The following is a 16,357-nucleotide window of genomic DNA, read 5'->3' on the forward strand; positions in this document are numbered from 1 at the left end:
TGTTCTACTCCTTCATCATCCATATCACACTTTCCTAGCAACCTTCTTTCTGCAAGTCCACTTACAGGCTCATCTGCGATTCTAAGCTACTCCCTATTGGTTTCAACTTTTTCCACTGGTGATGTCATGTCCCAGCACAACACCTACCCTTTCTCTACAGGAAGCTGTGAAGGTGAAGTCACTACTGGCCTGCTGGATCCCTATCAGTAACTTGATTTTTTTTCATATAACTTCTCTATTTTAATCTTAAAGACTATTCTTCGTCTGGGAATAAAGGTAGCATTAAAGGCATTTTCTGAGAAAAATGAGAAAGGAAACAGTTCTTCCCACGCCAGCGTCCCAGAGCAGGAGCAGGAAGAGCGTCTTCTTTGGGAAGAGCGCCACCATGAGTTGAGTACTTCTTACTGCAGGCGACTCCCCCGTATCCCAGGAATCTTAGGTCTGAAAGGAAGTTCCGGAGAAAGGATCTCACTTTGTACTCCAGACTAGCCTAGAACTCACTATATATATACACCAGGAGACCTGCAAGACCCTCCTGGGAGGGGACGCTGACTATGGCAGCATCCCTGCTGCTGAGCCTTAAAGTACAAGGTGGCCATCACAGCTTCGCATGTTCCTGGGAGTTGATTGGGACAAAGTGACCTTCTCTTCATCATCAGTGAAGTTCTCTGAGAACTTCAGAGGCCAAGGAACGAGCTTCATAGTCCCTAGAGCAGGGCGAGTGTGAAGCCTGCCTCTCTTGTGCACGGACTCTTCAAGGCTAAAGGAGGAGAATTGTCAGCTCTTTAATCCAGATACATACTTGCATCGTGGCGATCACGGAGATTTAGCCCTGTGTTCCTGAGAGCCTCTTTCCCCAACCACCTGCTATATTGCCTAAAGTCTATTCAGCCCAGAAGTGGATCCAAAGTATCTTCAGTGCCCAAGGCAAGTAACATGATTCGAGTTTTTCTGGAAATATGAGATCAGTTTCCAGGTTGTTGTAGGGGTGGCACATCCTGGAAGAGGTCTGGTATCAAATTATAGTCCAGTGTGCCAGCTGAAGAGCAGACAGAAGGAGCCTCTGCTGCGGCAGCTCTAGCACCCTACAAGCACGGGGAGACTGTTGTTGGATCACATGGTGGGCTAAGAGCAGCAGGAAGGTTCCGTGGTACCTCAGACTGTGGTACTCAGAATGTGGTATGCAGGAATTGTGCTGGGAGAGCTGAGACAAAACCTGTAGGTCCAGACCCGCCCATGCTGAGAGCTTGGGGGTAGCCCAGGTTATCCCAGGTTTACAGAGACAGGAACCAAGGAGCCACAGCTGTCAGAACACAGGTTGAGGCCTGTCCTGGGAACATTTAGCATTTGAGAAATATCTACCACCAAAACATTGTCAGCAGCTGCAAGTTCTCACAGTGTAAAAGGTTAATTTTATGTTAAATACATTTCACCAAGAAATAAGGGCATTTAAGTAGGTCTAAAGTCACAATAAGGCTTAAAAAAGTCAAAGAGACCAAACCCGTGTGTGCAAAGTTCTTGGGGATTGGGAAAGAGAACCCAGAGCAGGGTTGGGGGTGGGGTGTCGCTTCCCCAACTGTAGGAAAGGAGACCAAGAGCTGAAGATATTCCCCAGAGGTGGAACCAGGATCTGACCCCTGATGGGTTACAGTGTAATATCTCTTCCCACTCGGAGCTCCACCCTCAGCATTCCCTTTGGCTGTGTGGCCTGAGGCATGGGCCACCTAGGTCCTACCATCAAACTATAAACAGGAAATCAAATAGGAATTCTCAGAAGGGCACGTGCTCAGAATACAAGTCTCTTTAGCTGCTTGAACACACAGCTGTTCCACAATTCCAAGAAGAAAAACAAACAAACAAAAAACCCCACCTATTTGGGGGTCAAAATCAGTAAAAGATCAAAAGGATTTAGCCTTTTTAGTATCACAGATCTCAAAGATTGACAGAGAAAATGAACCTCAAAATTTGACATAACAACTTCACTAGAGATGTGGAATCTGCTAGGGTTGGGTGAGTCCATAACAACCTGAAGATATGAACTGTGGACTTCAGCACTCAGCAGAGAGTGTGGGGGGAGGCGGTACGGCTGCTCTCAGCAGTAAGAAAGTACAAGACCTTTGTACTCTCTCTGCTATGCTTGGATGTTCCAAACTCCCCAGGGCTGGCTATGTGGGACTTCTGTTCTCCCCAGTGCACACTTGACTCCAGAGCATTAGAAACAAAGACCAGGAAGAATTTATCAGCTCCCATGAGGCAGGAAGCCAGTCAAGCTAGCTTCTTCCAGATGGATGCTGTCCCAATCCTGGATGGAGTTTGTCTGGAAGCTTCCACTCTAGGAACTGAGACCAAGGGCCAGACTGAAGGGACTAAGACAGGACAAGCACTAAAGCCACAGCCCACACCACTGTGAATGTTCTCTACTCCACTGAACTCCAAAGACACAGACGGGCTGGCAAACCCCAGAACCTCTGTGTGAGTTGTCCCAATCTACCCAGACTCACTTCGGTCAATTCCTCACCAGATGATGCTTCAGAAAAGAAAGCTGGTTGGTTGCATAGAAGAGATATGTGTCCCCAAGCTAGTAATACACAGCAGAGACTCAACTAGAGCTACATCTTGCCAAAAGATCACCTTAATCTGGTACTGCCTCTACCTAGTTCACTGTGGGTGTGGTACTGTTCTGGATGCTGATCCTTGATCCATCTCAATTTTCATCTTTGTTGCCAAGAAAGGTTATGTAAGAATGTTATGTAGTCCGCCTTCTCAATTTCCAGCAGCCATTGGAAAGCAGGCAGTGTGTGCCGTAACACACACACACACACACACACACACACCATTGCAATGCTCTGTAAGGCCCCACTGCACTAGACTTGTGTTTGGAGACGCAGCCTCTGCTTGTCATTCTAACACCACGCGCGAGAGGAAGGGCCCTCCTAGTGCAGGCCTTCCCACCATTCTTACTGTGGACACTGCTGTCAGTTTGAACTTGGAACAGGGTGGTCGCATGGTGAGAGTGAGGAAGGGATGCTAGGGCTCACGGTGGGATGCTAGGGCTCACGGTGGGACGCTAGGGCTCACGGTGGGACGCTAGGGCTCACGGTGGGACGCTAGGGCTTATGATGGGATGCTAGGGCTCACGGTGGGACGCTAGGGCTCACGCTGGGACGCTAGGGCTCACGGTGGGACGCTAGGGCTTATGATGGGATGCTAGGGCTCACGGTGGGATGCTAGGGCTCACGCTGGGACGCTAGGGCTCACGGTGGGATGCTTAGTGCAGACCAGAAGGAGAGACAGAGGCCTCTGTTGCCTCTATCTCAGGACCTGTCTGAGCATCATAATCTACCAGGAAGGTATCTGTGGAAGTCGGGATAAAATTAGAATTCTATTAACTGTCCATCCCACAATCAGCTGAACAGGATAGGAAGGGAACAGAACCCTCAAAACACAAACTCTGGAGCCTTATCATCCTTGAAATTTTACTTTATAAAGAAATATATGATTTTATGAGTGTGGGTGCTTTGCCTGTATGTGTGCCTATGTGCCATGTGAATAAAGCCCCCACGGCGGTCGAAGGAGCCAGCATCTTAACCACGGAGCCATCTCTGCCGCCCTCCTCACCTACTTTATACAGTCTCTGTCTCCACTGTAAGCCTCTGGGTCTTCTGCACATCCCCATGGTATCTCCACTGTTACCCTCATGGTGACTAGAGCCCACCTGTTGGGGACTGTGGACCCCCAGACTCTGAATTTCCTGTGACTCTTTGCCTGCCAGAGTAAACAGCTTGTTTTCCTATGCTTGCAGCTGCTCTGAGCAAACAACTTGTTTTGCAGCTGCTCTGAGCACAAGACCCTGAGGAGTTCCTGATGGCAGGGGAGTGGTTTCTGGTGGGATTACAGCTGAGAGTAGGGTGTGGATATTAGTCAAGGAGACCCTATATAAGCTGCTTTGGAACACAATAATAGGGCATTCTTGGCGTTACCCGTGTCTCTCTCTGTGTGTTTCAATCTCCAGGTCCTTGCCCGGCTCTCGAACAGTACTGTGGCACTTAGAGTAGGTGATGTGCACCCATGACTCACCCCCAGTCCTGCATACACAGAGGTCCTTCATCCCTATCAGGGTGTTTGTATCCTTTAATGCATTGTATTCTCTCATTCTTTTGGGGTTCCAGTATATCTTACATCTACATCTCTATGTAGGTTTCCTGAGTTCCCAGGGGTCCTTTATCTCTTGGGGTGCTTAGGTTATTGGACAAGTAGTGGTCCATACTCTGTTTCAGGTACGAACCTTGAATTATGATGGTAGGTCTCTGGGGGCCTTGGTGGTACCACCCCTTCTGCATTGGGCTGCTTTGGTCCTTGTCCTCCCTGAGGAACTCCATCCTTGTGGAGTATGTATGCTCTTGCCACCATAAACATCCCTGAGAGTCACTAGTAATCCCATTACTAGAAGTCATCAGTATCTTTGGAGTACCAGCTACCTGAGATTGCAATGGCTTGAATCTCCATCAACCTGGTGTCCCTGGGACTGAACCTTTTTAAGATGACAAGGAACTGGCTCTTAATGGCAGATCCACACTTCCTATCCTCAGAAAATACAAGTGAACTTGAACTGAGCAGCTGAATCAGAGGGAAACTAGGAGGCTACAGCCTTGTGTCAGGAGAGCATTGGTAGAAGAAGGTTCACCCTGCACTCAGAACAGCAGAAAAGTCCATAGTCCAACACACCTTCAAGTCACCTGGGAGTTAGACTACTGGGTTTTGAGAAACCCACAGTGAGCACAGAGCACATAGATGGAAGGGAAAGCACACAAGCTCCTGTCCTTCAGCCTGACCTCGTTTTATGGTTTTTTTTTTCCCTAATAAACCTTAATTTCCTTTAAGACAAAACAAAAAATCATCAAATGTGATTGGTTTGAATGAGAATAGCCCCCAGTTGTTGGAACTTTTTAACTCGCACATTAAATATCTGAAATCCTTACTTGTACAGCACCTCTATACAGTCTACATTTGAAACTGCTGTGTGTCAGCAGGGGTGGGGATGGTGTGTGATGCTTCACCTGGGAGCAATCCCTAGAGTTCATGCAAATATCCTTCTTCCAGATCTACCACTGTTGAGAGAAGATTCTGTCCCATCCAGTCCCACAGCCACTCAGTCCCCAAAAAACACACAGAGGCCTACATTAATTATAAACTGGTTGGCCTAGTAGCTCAGACTTTTCATTAACAAACTCTTACGTCTTACATTAACCCATAATTCCTGTCTGTGTTAGCCATGGGCTTGGTACCTTTCATCAGTGAGGTATGCTCATCTCGCTTCCTCTTGGTCTGGGTGATGACTGTAGACTGAGCCTTTCCTCTTCCCAGAATTCTCCTATTCTTGTCACCCCACCTATATTCCTGCCTGGCTGATGGCCAACCAGCATTTTATTAAACCAATACAAGTGAGAAATCTTTACAGGGAACAAGATCATTGTCTCACAGCATCCCACCCTGATGTCCCTAAAAAGATGGATGATTGAGTGAGAGCCTGTTGGTAAGAAAGGGACAGAAGTCAGTGAGGACCACCCAGACCCTTTGTCAAGGAGCAGGCAGAGCTTGGAGGGAGACACTCCGTAATGAGGCTCTTGTTCCCGAGCCCTTAGACCTGGATTCTTGCTTGTGACAAGTGAGGTCAAAATGAGTGGTTCAGTTTCTAGTTCCTCCTAGGAGGAACATGTAGAGACCAAGGTGGCATCAGTGAGGACAAGTGAGACAGGACAAAGGTTATAGGTTGAAAGGGACAAGGAGATGGGTGGCAGCTTACCATGAGGGTAAGGAAGCCTGAGTCATCCTAGATTCCCCTTTCCCTTCCAGGTTAATTCAGTGGGAATCACAAAATTAGCTGGACTTTGGCCCCTGCCTTGTAATAACCCAGCTTCTTCACCCTGGGTTTATGATTATCAAACATGCAGGTGCCAGCCAATGAGACTTCTACCCAAGTGAGTCCACGGGTAGTTACACTGTCCCATGGTTCTCCTAACAGCAGTGTCTTGGGCTTGAGACAAGATCAAGCATCCTGGGTGAGAGATGGTATAACATGAAGAAATCAGGAAGAGAGATAGCAGACTTCCATAAGGGTAAGGACCATCCCAGGGCTTGCTTCTCTGTGCTAAAGCTGTGGAGAAATACACAGTGAAGGGGCCAGGCTCTCTCCTCTGTCCCATTCCAGCTTTTGGACCTCTGGTTTATGATTATCCAAGAGCCTGCCAATAGGGCACCAGCCCAGCTCTGTTCCCCAGAGTGGGACAGACCCTGGTGGGTTCCGGATGTCATCCTGGACACTCTGATGTGGAGGCAGCTAAGAGGACAGAGAGACAAAGTTGGTGTCTCTCACTCTAAGGCCCATATCCTTCTTGGGTGTTCAAGAGTCACGAGCTTTGGGGCTTGACCTTTGCTATTTTGTGGATTAGATATTTCTAAGGAAATACTTGCTGACAACTGCCATTGGGAACATGGGATTCTGAAACCATAAATCCTGAAGAGAAAACACAGTTGGTGACACCCCATCTTCCTTCCATGGGGAACCATCTCAATGTACTAAAGACTGGAGAAGTGGAAAGGAGACCGCAATTGCCTGTGCTGTATCAAGCTTGCTGTCCTCAAAATTACCCTAGATACCAGGTGTTGCTTTACACTGATCCATAGATGAGTGTACACAGCCTCAGAGAGGTTGGCATGCCTAGGTTCACATGACTTGGCACTGGAAGGGTCAGGGGTGCAATGATCTGGAAACTAATGCTATCTCCCACTGTTGGTGTTCTGTTTCCTCCTCGGTGGCAGTGGCAATGTGCACCTGTGAGTCTGGAGGCTGGGATCTGGGTGGTGAGTGGAGGTTGGGGAAACTCACGAGGCTCTCTCTGACTCCTATAGGGCTGTAAGGAAGCAGTGCAACCAGACCGGGATATGTCTTGTGGATGCTGAGATTTGAGACGAAATTCTCCAATGGCTTCTTTTCACATCCGCCAGTTCCAGGAGAGAGACTACGAAAAAGTCGTGGATTTGTTCTCCAGGGGCTTGAAGGAGCACATCCCTGCCTCCTTCCGCCACCTGCTGACACTGCCCAGAACCCTCCTGGTCTTAGTTGGGGTGCCTCTTGCCATAGTCCTGCTGTCTGACTCCTGGCTCCTGGCTGTTATATGCATCTTCTTCATGCTTCTGTTCTTTTGGTTCCTTGTCAGTCATGCCTGGAACAAGTATGTGTCCAACAGTTTGCACACAGACATGGCTGACATCCCCAAGTTCTACATGAATGCACGTGGTTCCTGCTTCTGGGTGGCTGAGTCTGGGGGAGAGGTGGTGGGCATCGTGGGTGGTCTACCAGTCAAGGATCCCCCATTAGGGAGGAAGCAGCTGGAGCTCTTTCGCCTGTCTGTGTCCTCACAGCATCGTGGACAGGGGATAGCAAAAGCACTGGTCAGAACTGTCCTCCAGTTTGCACGGGACCAGGGCTACAGTGATGTTGTCCTTGGAACAGGTGCCATCCAGCAAGGTGCTGTGACCCTTTACTACAGCATGGGCTTCCAGAAGACACGTGAATATTTTATGGATACACTCCTGTGGCTCCTGGATCTCTCTGTAATTTGTTTCACATACTCATTCCCTTCTGTTCCCGAACATGAGCTGTGACCTTCTTCCTCTGTGTGTCTGTCAGTCCAGCTCACTGTGCTGTGGAAAAAACAGCCCTGATACTGCAGTGGACAAATCACAAAATTCCTTTGTCATTTTCATTGTATTCCTCTCTGTTTGCTGTGGATAAAGAACTAAGGCAAGGAAGTGTTCTATTTCCTTTGTGCTCTATTTTCCTTCCTAGAGAAGGGCTGTGGTGGCCAGTGATTCAGTTGGGTAACTTACGTGGCCTGACTAGCCTGTGTAGTCGCCACTGGCACTGGCTAGCTTCAATCTATGGACCGCGTGAGTCTCTGCAGGCCATGTGTGGAGTGTTTTTGTGGATCCAGAAAGAGGCAGTGTGGTTGGAGAGCAATTTCACTCCTACCACTTCTTGCAACTTAGCTGTACCCATTATGCATGGCAAGAACTGGGGGCTAAAGAAACAGGTGCCACAGGCCTGATCTTTCCTTCACACAAGTCTCCAGCACACTGGCAAATAGAATGTGTTTCCATCCGGATTCCGTGTCTTTCATCTCTACCACCCTAACTGTCTGGAGTCCCTAGTTGCGTTTCCCCAGCTCCGAGAGTCCTGCTGGACACAGTTGTCCAGGTTTCCCTCATACAATCACTTGTGACATTCAGGAAGATCCAGGGCTACTGTTCATCCTGTCATTTCATTCCAAGGGATTTGACAGGTGATTGTCATCCTGCCAACTGGCCCTTGTCACAGGCCCATTCATAGCCACATGGAGTGGTTCCAATCCCAAGTCATTTATCATCTGTGACTGTGGCCCCCTACTCTGGGCCGGCCGTACAGTGCTCTGCCTTTCCCTGCCTACAACAACCCCACAGTTCCTCTTGAGGTCCATCTCCCTCTGGCCAGCCTCCCTAGGCTCCTCTGACAACTCAGCCATCCACATCTGCTCCCGAGTCATTCCACCCAGGCCACTGCCCAAACCAAGGAACTTGTTGACGCTTCTAGTCTAGATCAGCTTCACAGGCAACCGTGGGCCTCTCCAGATAGCCCTGTGTTGGGGATGCTTAGGACTTGCTCCCCCAAGTGTCTCCTGCTTTCCTCATGCAGTGAGACCAGGTTTTGCACAAGCAGCTCCAAAATCATGGAAAGATGGGCCTAGAGAGATTGGCTATGTGGTTAAGAGCACTGGCTGTTCCTGCAGAAGCCCTGGGTTCAATTCCCAGTACGGACACAGTGGATTACCACCATTAACTCCAGTTCAGGGCATCTGGTGCTCTCTCCTCCATGGGCATCAGGCATGGTCTAATGGTCCCTATTCTTTGAAACACATACCCAATAGCAAGGGAGAACTCTTAAACATTTAGGATGCACATGGGCCCCGGATAGTGGGGACCAAAGGGCAGCTATGGGAAGGTCAGCAAGGCGTAAACTTCCATAGTGAGATGATGGAGAGACTTGAATACTGGAGGACAGCTCTTGCAGTTCCAGCCAGGATCAGGGCACCGCTGCTGATGTGAAGCTTCCTGTGCACACATGTAGTGACATCTTTCACCATAGCTATTGGAACATGATAGCTGAAAGAAACGATTCCTTCCATGCTATCCGATGAGCCAATGCACTCACTGGCTTTGCTTCTAACACCATGGGTGCTTGGGCAGCTGCATACTCAAAACCAACACTGACAAGGACAATGACTGGTGGGCATGTTTCCCTGGGAATGTCTTGCACAACTAGCAGGCTACAGAGTTCCCAAGAGTCCATCACCTTGGCAATTGTGAACATTAGAGATGGCCTTGTGAACCTTCAAGCTCTCTTAGGAGTCCATGAGCCTCCTCTTTTCTTCCACACGGAAATGCTTCGGTCTGGAAGAGATAGCTCCACCACACTCCTCACCTGCTTCCGGTGCTTAAGCTTCTTCCTCAGTGTCCCCCAGGCCATGGATGGAATGATATCAGTTCTAACACTCAAGCCCACAGCACTGGATGCTTATTTTCCACAGTTTAACCAGGCAGGAATCCCCGTAGAACTGCTGCCCATCGTGAAAAAGACATGTCTACTGTTCTGGTGAGCAGTCGCCGTCTATGGGTGCAAACACAAATGTTCAGAAGGCAGTTTGTCGGGCACGTGACACCCATTTGAGAAAACAGTACTAAGAGCTGCTTCCCCATAGGTGTTTGACCACTTACAGCACCAAACACAAGTTTCTCCTCTGTGGCAGGCCTTCAGTCTGACCAGAGAGGTATTGTGTGTGACAATCCGGCTCTGTTTGTAACACTTCTTCCTTCAGCGGCGCAGATAGCCCTTTCCAGCTCTGTCAGTGCCTACCGCTTGAGAGGGAATTCAACGCACAGCAGTGTATTTCCCGTGCAGCCAGCAGCCGTGGCCACACACTGAGGACACAGGTGCTTCCCTGGCACCTATGAGGAGGCAAACCACATCTCACAATGAGGCTTTGACCCAACAGCCTTATGACTCCTGGGAATCATGTTTTATACCCATATAGGTACCTTCTTTCACGTTCTTACATTTTTGAGACAGGATCTCACTTTGTACTCCAGACTAGCCTAGAAATCACTATGTATACCAGGCTGGCTCAAACTTGCAGTGATCTTCCTGCCTCTGCCTCTAGGTTCTGGGATATTAGACACGTTACCATGTTCCTAGGTTCAAATTATTGAACTTCTGTTTTTATAGTTTTCCTAGATGCTGTTACAGATCTGTAAGACGGTCTCATGATCACATTATATAATGAAACCTTCTACCTAAGGAAAAACAGTTTCAGTTGGTCTTGGGATTTAGCAGTTAATGAGATAGCAAAAAAATGTTAATGGGTTCGAATACAGTATGACCTTTCTTCCCATTGTTTTTATTACGTGTTTCCTCATGAGCAATATTGGGAACAGTGTCATGGATGAGGGCTACCGTGTTGTTTGTTATTTAACCTTCTCCCACCCACCGTCATTCTCCAAGTGCATATGGCTTTCTTACCATGGCGCACTGACTCAGGGATGCCTTGTATCTCTACCCCACTGAGCCTGGAATGAAGGGCTCAAACTGTGTGGCTTTGTCCAGAACCAAGAAGGAAGCCTGCTCTCATGCCTGTCTTGCCCTCTGCTTGAGCAGTCTTCCCAGATGTGACAGGATCCAAGCTGGCTCCGCTGCCACAGTTTCCCCACTGGCTGCACCTGGGTTTTAAAGGGGCCCTTGAGTTCCAGGAATGACCTGCACACCGGGTATGTTCTCTTGACAGGAAGGAACGCTCACAGTCAGGGACAGCTATCCATTGCTGGGGCTAGCTGGCTCCTTTTCACCTCCACAGCTCTGTTTCTGTATCTACACACTGCTTCTGTTGCCTTGGTGATTTGGGGAGTTCCCATGAGCCAACACACACTGACCCAGCATCCACCAATGTCCATCCGCTCTGCCATCAGTGAGGGCACAACAAACCTGCAGTTCAACACAGGACCTCCAGTTGCCCTGCACAGCCCTCACCTGCAAGCAGCCTTGGCCACCTTATCCAGGGAGCTGTCGACATCTTTTCTGCAGCAGCAGGTGTCATGGGGATCACCACCATCCCCCTGTCTTCACCCCTTCTCTTGAGCAGACATTCCAGGCAGAAAGTCATCAGAAGCTCCCAAGCGTATCTACTTTGGCCATCTGTCATGGAAATTATTTCTCAACTCAAGTCCTGTCACGTTTGTCTTCAAGTGAACAAGCCTTTAAAAACAAACCTGGTTTCCCTTTCTCTCAAACTCAGCACCATTCACAGGCTAGTCCAGTCAGTCAGATCCATCAACGTTCCCACTTGTAATGCTCATGCCCCACACTGGGCACGGCAAAGTTACTCAGGCCTCCAATGGTTAGAATCTAAATAGAATGGAGCCCTTAACTTTCTTACTTAACTCTCTGGTGCACACAGCCCCATCTGCTCAGAGGACTGGGCTTTTAATATCACGATCACCATCAGTTCCTTTATAATCATTTCTACCAGTCTTTCCAGCCAGAGGTGGACAGCATATGTGCCTGTCCCAAATGTGCTCCCTTTGGGGGCGGAAGTACATTTTCAGGAACATTGATGGGGGGGATGTTTAAAACAAGAGTGGACACAAACTTCTGTCACAAAGCAAATAACAACATGGGTACATTTTTTCTCAAAAGTTCCATGTTCAGAAACATGGGTAGGTGTCCAAGATGTTATGTGGAGAAGCTGCAAGGAGAGCCAGAGTCAGTCTCCTCTTGTACTGTGTTCTCTGAGGCCAGGTCCACATACTCCAACAGTTAAGGCTAGTTCAGATCTTCCAAGAGTGTGCAGAGGAGAGGCTGTGCTATGGGGAACCTGCATTCATGTGTGCACAGAGATACTGTGTTAAAGTCACACTGATGTGAGATTTCCCTCTGTGTGCTGTGATTTCCATTAATGAATAAAGAAAACTGGCTTGTACTGATAGTATAGAACAGAGCTAGGAGGGAAAAATTAAAAGGAATGCTGGGAGGAAGAAGGGGGAGTGAGGAGGAGCCATGGAGCCACCACCAGAGACAGACATGCCAAAACATTGCCAGTAAGCCACTGCCATGTGGCAATACACAGATTAATGGAGATGGGTTAAATTAATTTGTAAGAGTTAGCCAATAAGAAGCTAGAGCTAATGGACCAAGCAGTGATTTAATTAATAAAGTTTTGTGTGATTATTTTGAGTCTGAGCTGCCAGGCAGCAGTGAAACAAACAAGAGACCTCAAATCATGTCACACCACGTGTTTAGAGCAGTAGGAAGGTTCTTTGGTACCCCAGACTGCCATAATTCCATGTGGTTGGTAGAAATTGTGCCAGGAGAGTTGAGGCAAAACCTGGAGATCCAGACCAGAGCATGCTGAGAGCTTGGGGCAGACCAGGTTAGGCCAGGTTTACAGACTCGGAAACCAAGGAGCCACAGCTGCCAGTAAACATGTAGAGAGCTGTCTGAAGAACGTTTAGGATTTGAGAAGCACCTGCTACCAAAATATTGTCAGCAGGCCAAATGCTGCAAAGTTTCGCAGTGTAAAAGGGCAATTTCACATTAAACAGATTTCATCAGGAAATAAGAAAAGCATTTAGAGTACTCTAAAATCACAATAAGACCTAAAAAGCTTACCAAAGAGGCCAAACTTGTGTCTGTAACAGTTTTGGGATTAGGAGACACTGTCAAAATTCAGGTGAGGTGCCAACCATGGAGATTGGTGAAGCAGGAGTAGAGGAACGTAGATTACTGCAACCTACTGACCAACCAAACTAGCCAAGTTCACCTCTTCAAGTTCATAGAGATATCCTATCTCAGAATTAAAACCGGGACTAATCAGGGAGTGATATCTGTCATCTATCTGGGGTCTAACCAAACATACACATGTTGTATGTTGTAAGTCCATGAATATGAGTATACACCACATACATCCATAAAAACACACACTTGCAAAGATAATCCTAGGGGAGGGGCCACTATGTAGGTCTTCTCTACCTTCCCTAGTGGGGCCACACTGGATTCCAGGGCCTCGTGTTCCAGTTACAGCCACAGTGAGGTCTGAACTGTTCACGAACAACTGAAGAATAGTAACTACCCCAGGAGCTGACTCCAATTCATGTCTGAACGAATACTAAGACAAGGAGTGGAGGTGCCGTTTTCCATTACCCGAAGGAGCTAAGCAGATGGCATGGGTTCATTGAGAACTAGGAAAAGGTAGGTAACAATGTTTAGAGCCAAGTATTAGCTAGCCTGGCGTAGGGTCTAGTCCAATGCCTGTCCAGGTCCTATAGAGGTCTTCTTCTGAGGATGGTCACAAACACCAGAGCCTTTGCTGATCTCAGGCCTTTGTTCCCTGTGGAGGCCCACAGGTGTCCCCGAGAATTGTGCCCAGCTGGGCAGATGAAGAAGGAACTCTGAGACTCTCTCGCTGTTCAGCTTGACCCTGCCATTGATTGTAACTTCTGTCTTGTTTGCAAATCAGGTTTGACAGAGTAAAATTCTATGTGAGGTGGGGTGTGACGTGTGAGCCCACTAGTTGAGGCATGTGAGAGGTTTAATAATTGGTGATATGAGTTCCTGGACTTCTTGATCACATCTCCTCCTCCATGAGGTACACAGAGGAAAATGACATATTCTTCCCCCATGGTCATCTTCCTCTGGCCCCAGAGGGAGACCCCAGGATCTTGGACAGTGCCACAATCCCCTGCAAGACATATCCTTCTCGGAGTTCAATCCCCAGTGTTTCTCTCTAACTAGCCAGATCCCTAGGAGGACAGTGCAGATAGTCAGTTAGAGGAGGCTTTGTTGACTCTTACAATTAATGCATAGTTCTAAGGAGAAATGGAAAATTTCAATACTCAGGAGCCAAGGGTTATGAGAAGCAAATATTAGCAAAGAGTATAATGATACTCATGCATTAAAAAGTCATAACAAAATCCAGTTTTATATCCTTTTAAAAACTTAATGAAATAAAAAAGACAATGTTATCATTTCTGGCTTAGTGGTTTCCAATTTTTGTGTTCAGTTGTATTATACGATGGACAGCAATTGAGTCCAGAAGTTGTGGAATCGGGGCTGGAGAGATGGCTCAGTGGTTAAGAGCACTGCCTGCTCTTCCAAAGGTCCTGAGTTCAATTCCCGGCAACCACATCGTGGCTCACAACCATCTGTAATGAGGTCTGGTGCCCTCTTCTGGCCTGCACACATACACACACACAGACAGAATATTATATACGTAATAAATAAATAAACATTAAAAAAAAGAAGTTGCGGAATCTACTGGCCATCCAGAGATCAGACTCCCCAAAGAACCATCAGCACTACTTCACGAAGGCATTTTGAAAGCAAAGTTCTAGAGAAACAAAAGTTGTTTCAGGAGAATAATGGGATCTTAGTGCATCTGAAGAGTGGGGCATCTGATGCCCTCCTCTGCAGACTCACAGTGGCTCTGACAGATTGTGGAACACCGTATGTGACTGATCAATTAGCTCTTCCTTCATCTTCATTACCCAAGATGCAGAACTGACGGCATCATCCTAGTCTTTAGACAGTTCATGGAATGCAGTAAGCCATTGATCAGTTAGCTGTGGCTTCATCTTCATTACCCAAGAAGAAGAACTGATTTCATCATCCCAGTCTTTAGACAGTCCATGGAACACTGTAAGCCATTGATCAGTTAGCTGTGGCTTCATCTTCATTACCCAAGAAGAAGAACTGATTTCATCATCCCAGTCTTTAGACAGTCCATGGAACACTGTAAGCCATTGATCAGTTAGCTGTGGCTTCATCTTCATTACCCAAGAAGAAGAACTGATTTCATCATCCCAGTCTTTAGACAGTCCATGGAACACTGTAAGCCATTGATCAGTTAGCTGTGGCTTCATCTTCATTACCCAAGAAGAAGAACTGATTTCATCATCCCAGTCTTTAGACAGTCCATGGAACACTGTAAGCCATTGATCAGTTAGCTGTGGCTTCATCTTCATTACCCAAGAAGAAGAACTGATTTCATCATCCCAGTCTTTAGACAGTCCATGGAACACTGTAAGCCATTGATCAGTTAGCTGTGGCTTCATCTTCATGGCCCAGGAAGCAGAACTGACTTCATCACCCCAGTCTTCATGTGGCTCAGTTTCATCCAGTGCTCGATGGACCAGAATCTGATGAACGAGCTCTTCTGTGGGCATCAGTATTTATTGATGTGCACTAACTGCCACCAATAAAGCAGCCTTTGCAAAAAAAAAATGTCATAAGAAAAAGGACAATGAACAAATGTTCCTTCTTTACCTTTCAAAACCTAATGGAGGTGTCCACAGTTTTCTTTTTCTCTTTTACTTACCCGGATTCTGAGATCAATGTTTCTAGACTTCTCTTTCAGACATCTAGAACTTCAGAGGTAGGTTTCTTTTCAGCTTCTACCAACCTGCGAGGAGGAGAGTGACCTTGGTGCACAGTTCCAGAGATTTCAATGTGTCCTGTGGCAGGGAGACTGCTATGGTGGGGCAGCTCTGGTTATCGTACATCTAGATCCAAACACAGGGTGCTTTGTAGCCTTCATAACAGCGATGCCGCTAATGCACCAGCAACGAGTGGCAGTGTAAACTGCTGGGTTCAAAAATAGAAAGAGAAAGAAACAGATTAGAGAGCTAGTATAGTCAACCACTGTCTCCTACCTCCTAAAAAACTACAACCTCCCAATAGTGTCGCCAGCTGGTGACAAAGCCAACACAGGAACGCTCCAGTTCTAAGCTGTTATACCAGCCCAACACTAAGACTGTGAATGAAGCTTTCTCCTCTAAATTACTGAAACAATGAGCATGGTTGGTATGTTTTATAAATCTATATGTTCATTCAGAGAAATCATAGGTCTGAGAGAGTAAACTTGCTGAGATAGCATAAGGTCCTAGATTATTCGTACTTTCCGCTTCCTAAGGCGGCATTAGTTTAGGTGGGCTGGCTGAGACAAGCTGAGTCTAAAGGAGGCCATCAGAATGTTCACCAGATCGTCTCTACCTTCACCGTAATCTGCATTCTACTGATACCCCCACCCATCCCCAAGACAGCTGGCATTGCCATGGTGACAAAAGAACTGTACAAAAAGCAAAAGGCAGTGACATGCCAAATCCTGCAAGGCCTCTACCTTCCCAGAGACATGGAATTCCACCTCTTCATTAGTCTAGAGCTCCCTTCCTCTTTACTCTACAGCCATTGTCCCCAGATCAACACGGACAAAGAACT

At 47.4% G+C, this 16,357-nt stretch overlaps 1 protein-coding gene and 1 pseudogene across 2 annotated transcripts; both read left to right on the plus strand.

The window, feature by feature from the left end:
- The first annotated feature begins 6,007 nt into the window (after window positions 1-6,007).
- Window positions 6,008-8,158, plus strand: LOC121440077 (N-acetyltransferase 8-like). 2 transcript variants are annotated; one of them, XM_041640787.1, is made up of 2 exons: window positions 6,008-6,116; window positions 6,910-8,158. In XM_041640787.1, exon 2 carries the CDS (start codon window positions 6,982-6,984, stop codon window positions 7,663-7,665), a length of 684 nt encoding a protein of 227 aa, XP_041496721.1. In that variant the 5' UTR covers window positions 6,008-6,116; window positions 6,910-6,981; the 3' UTR covers window positions 7,666-8,158. The 2 variants fall into 2 exon arrangements, with proteins under 2 accessions (XP_041496721.1, XP_041496722.1); XM_041640788.1 differs by lacking the exon at window positions 6,008-6,116 and adding an exon at window positions 6,592-6,660.
- Window positions 8,159-11,032: 2,874 nt separating this feature from the next.
- On the plus strand, window positions 11,033-14,645 carry LOC121435936 (annotated as a pseudogene).
- Window positions 14,646-16,357: the final 1,712 nt, after the last annotated feature.

The sequence above is a fragment of the Microtus oregoni genome, unplaced genomic scaffold (assembly GCF_018167655.1).
Source record: "Microtus oregoni isolate MIOR12 unplaced genomic scaffold, Mior012 000002F_ref0000024, whole genome shotgun sequence".
NCBI classification, from domain to species: domain Eukaryota; kingdom Metazoa; phylum Chordata; class Mammalia; order Rodentia; family Cricetidae; genus Microtus; species Microtus oregoni.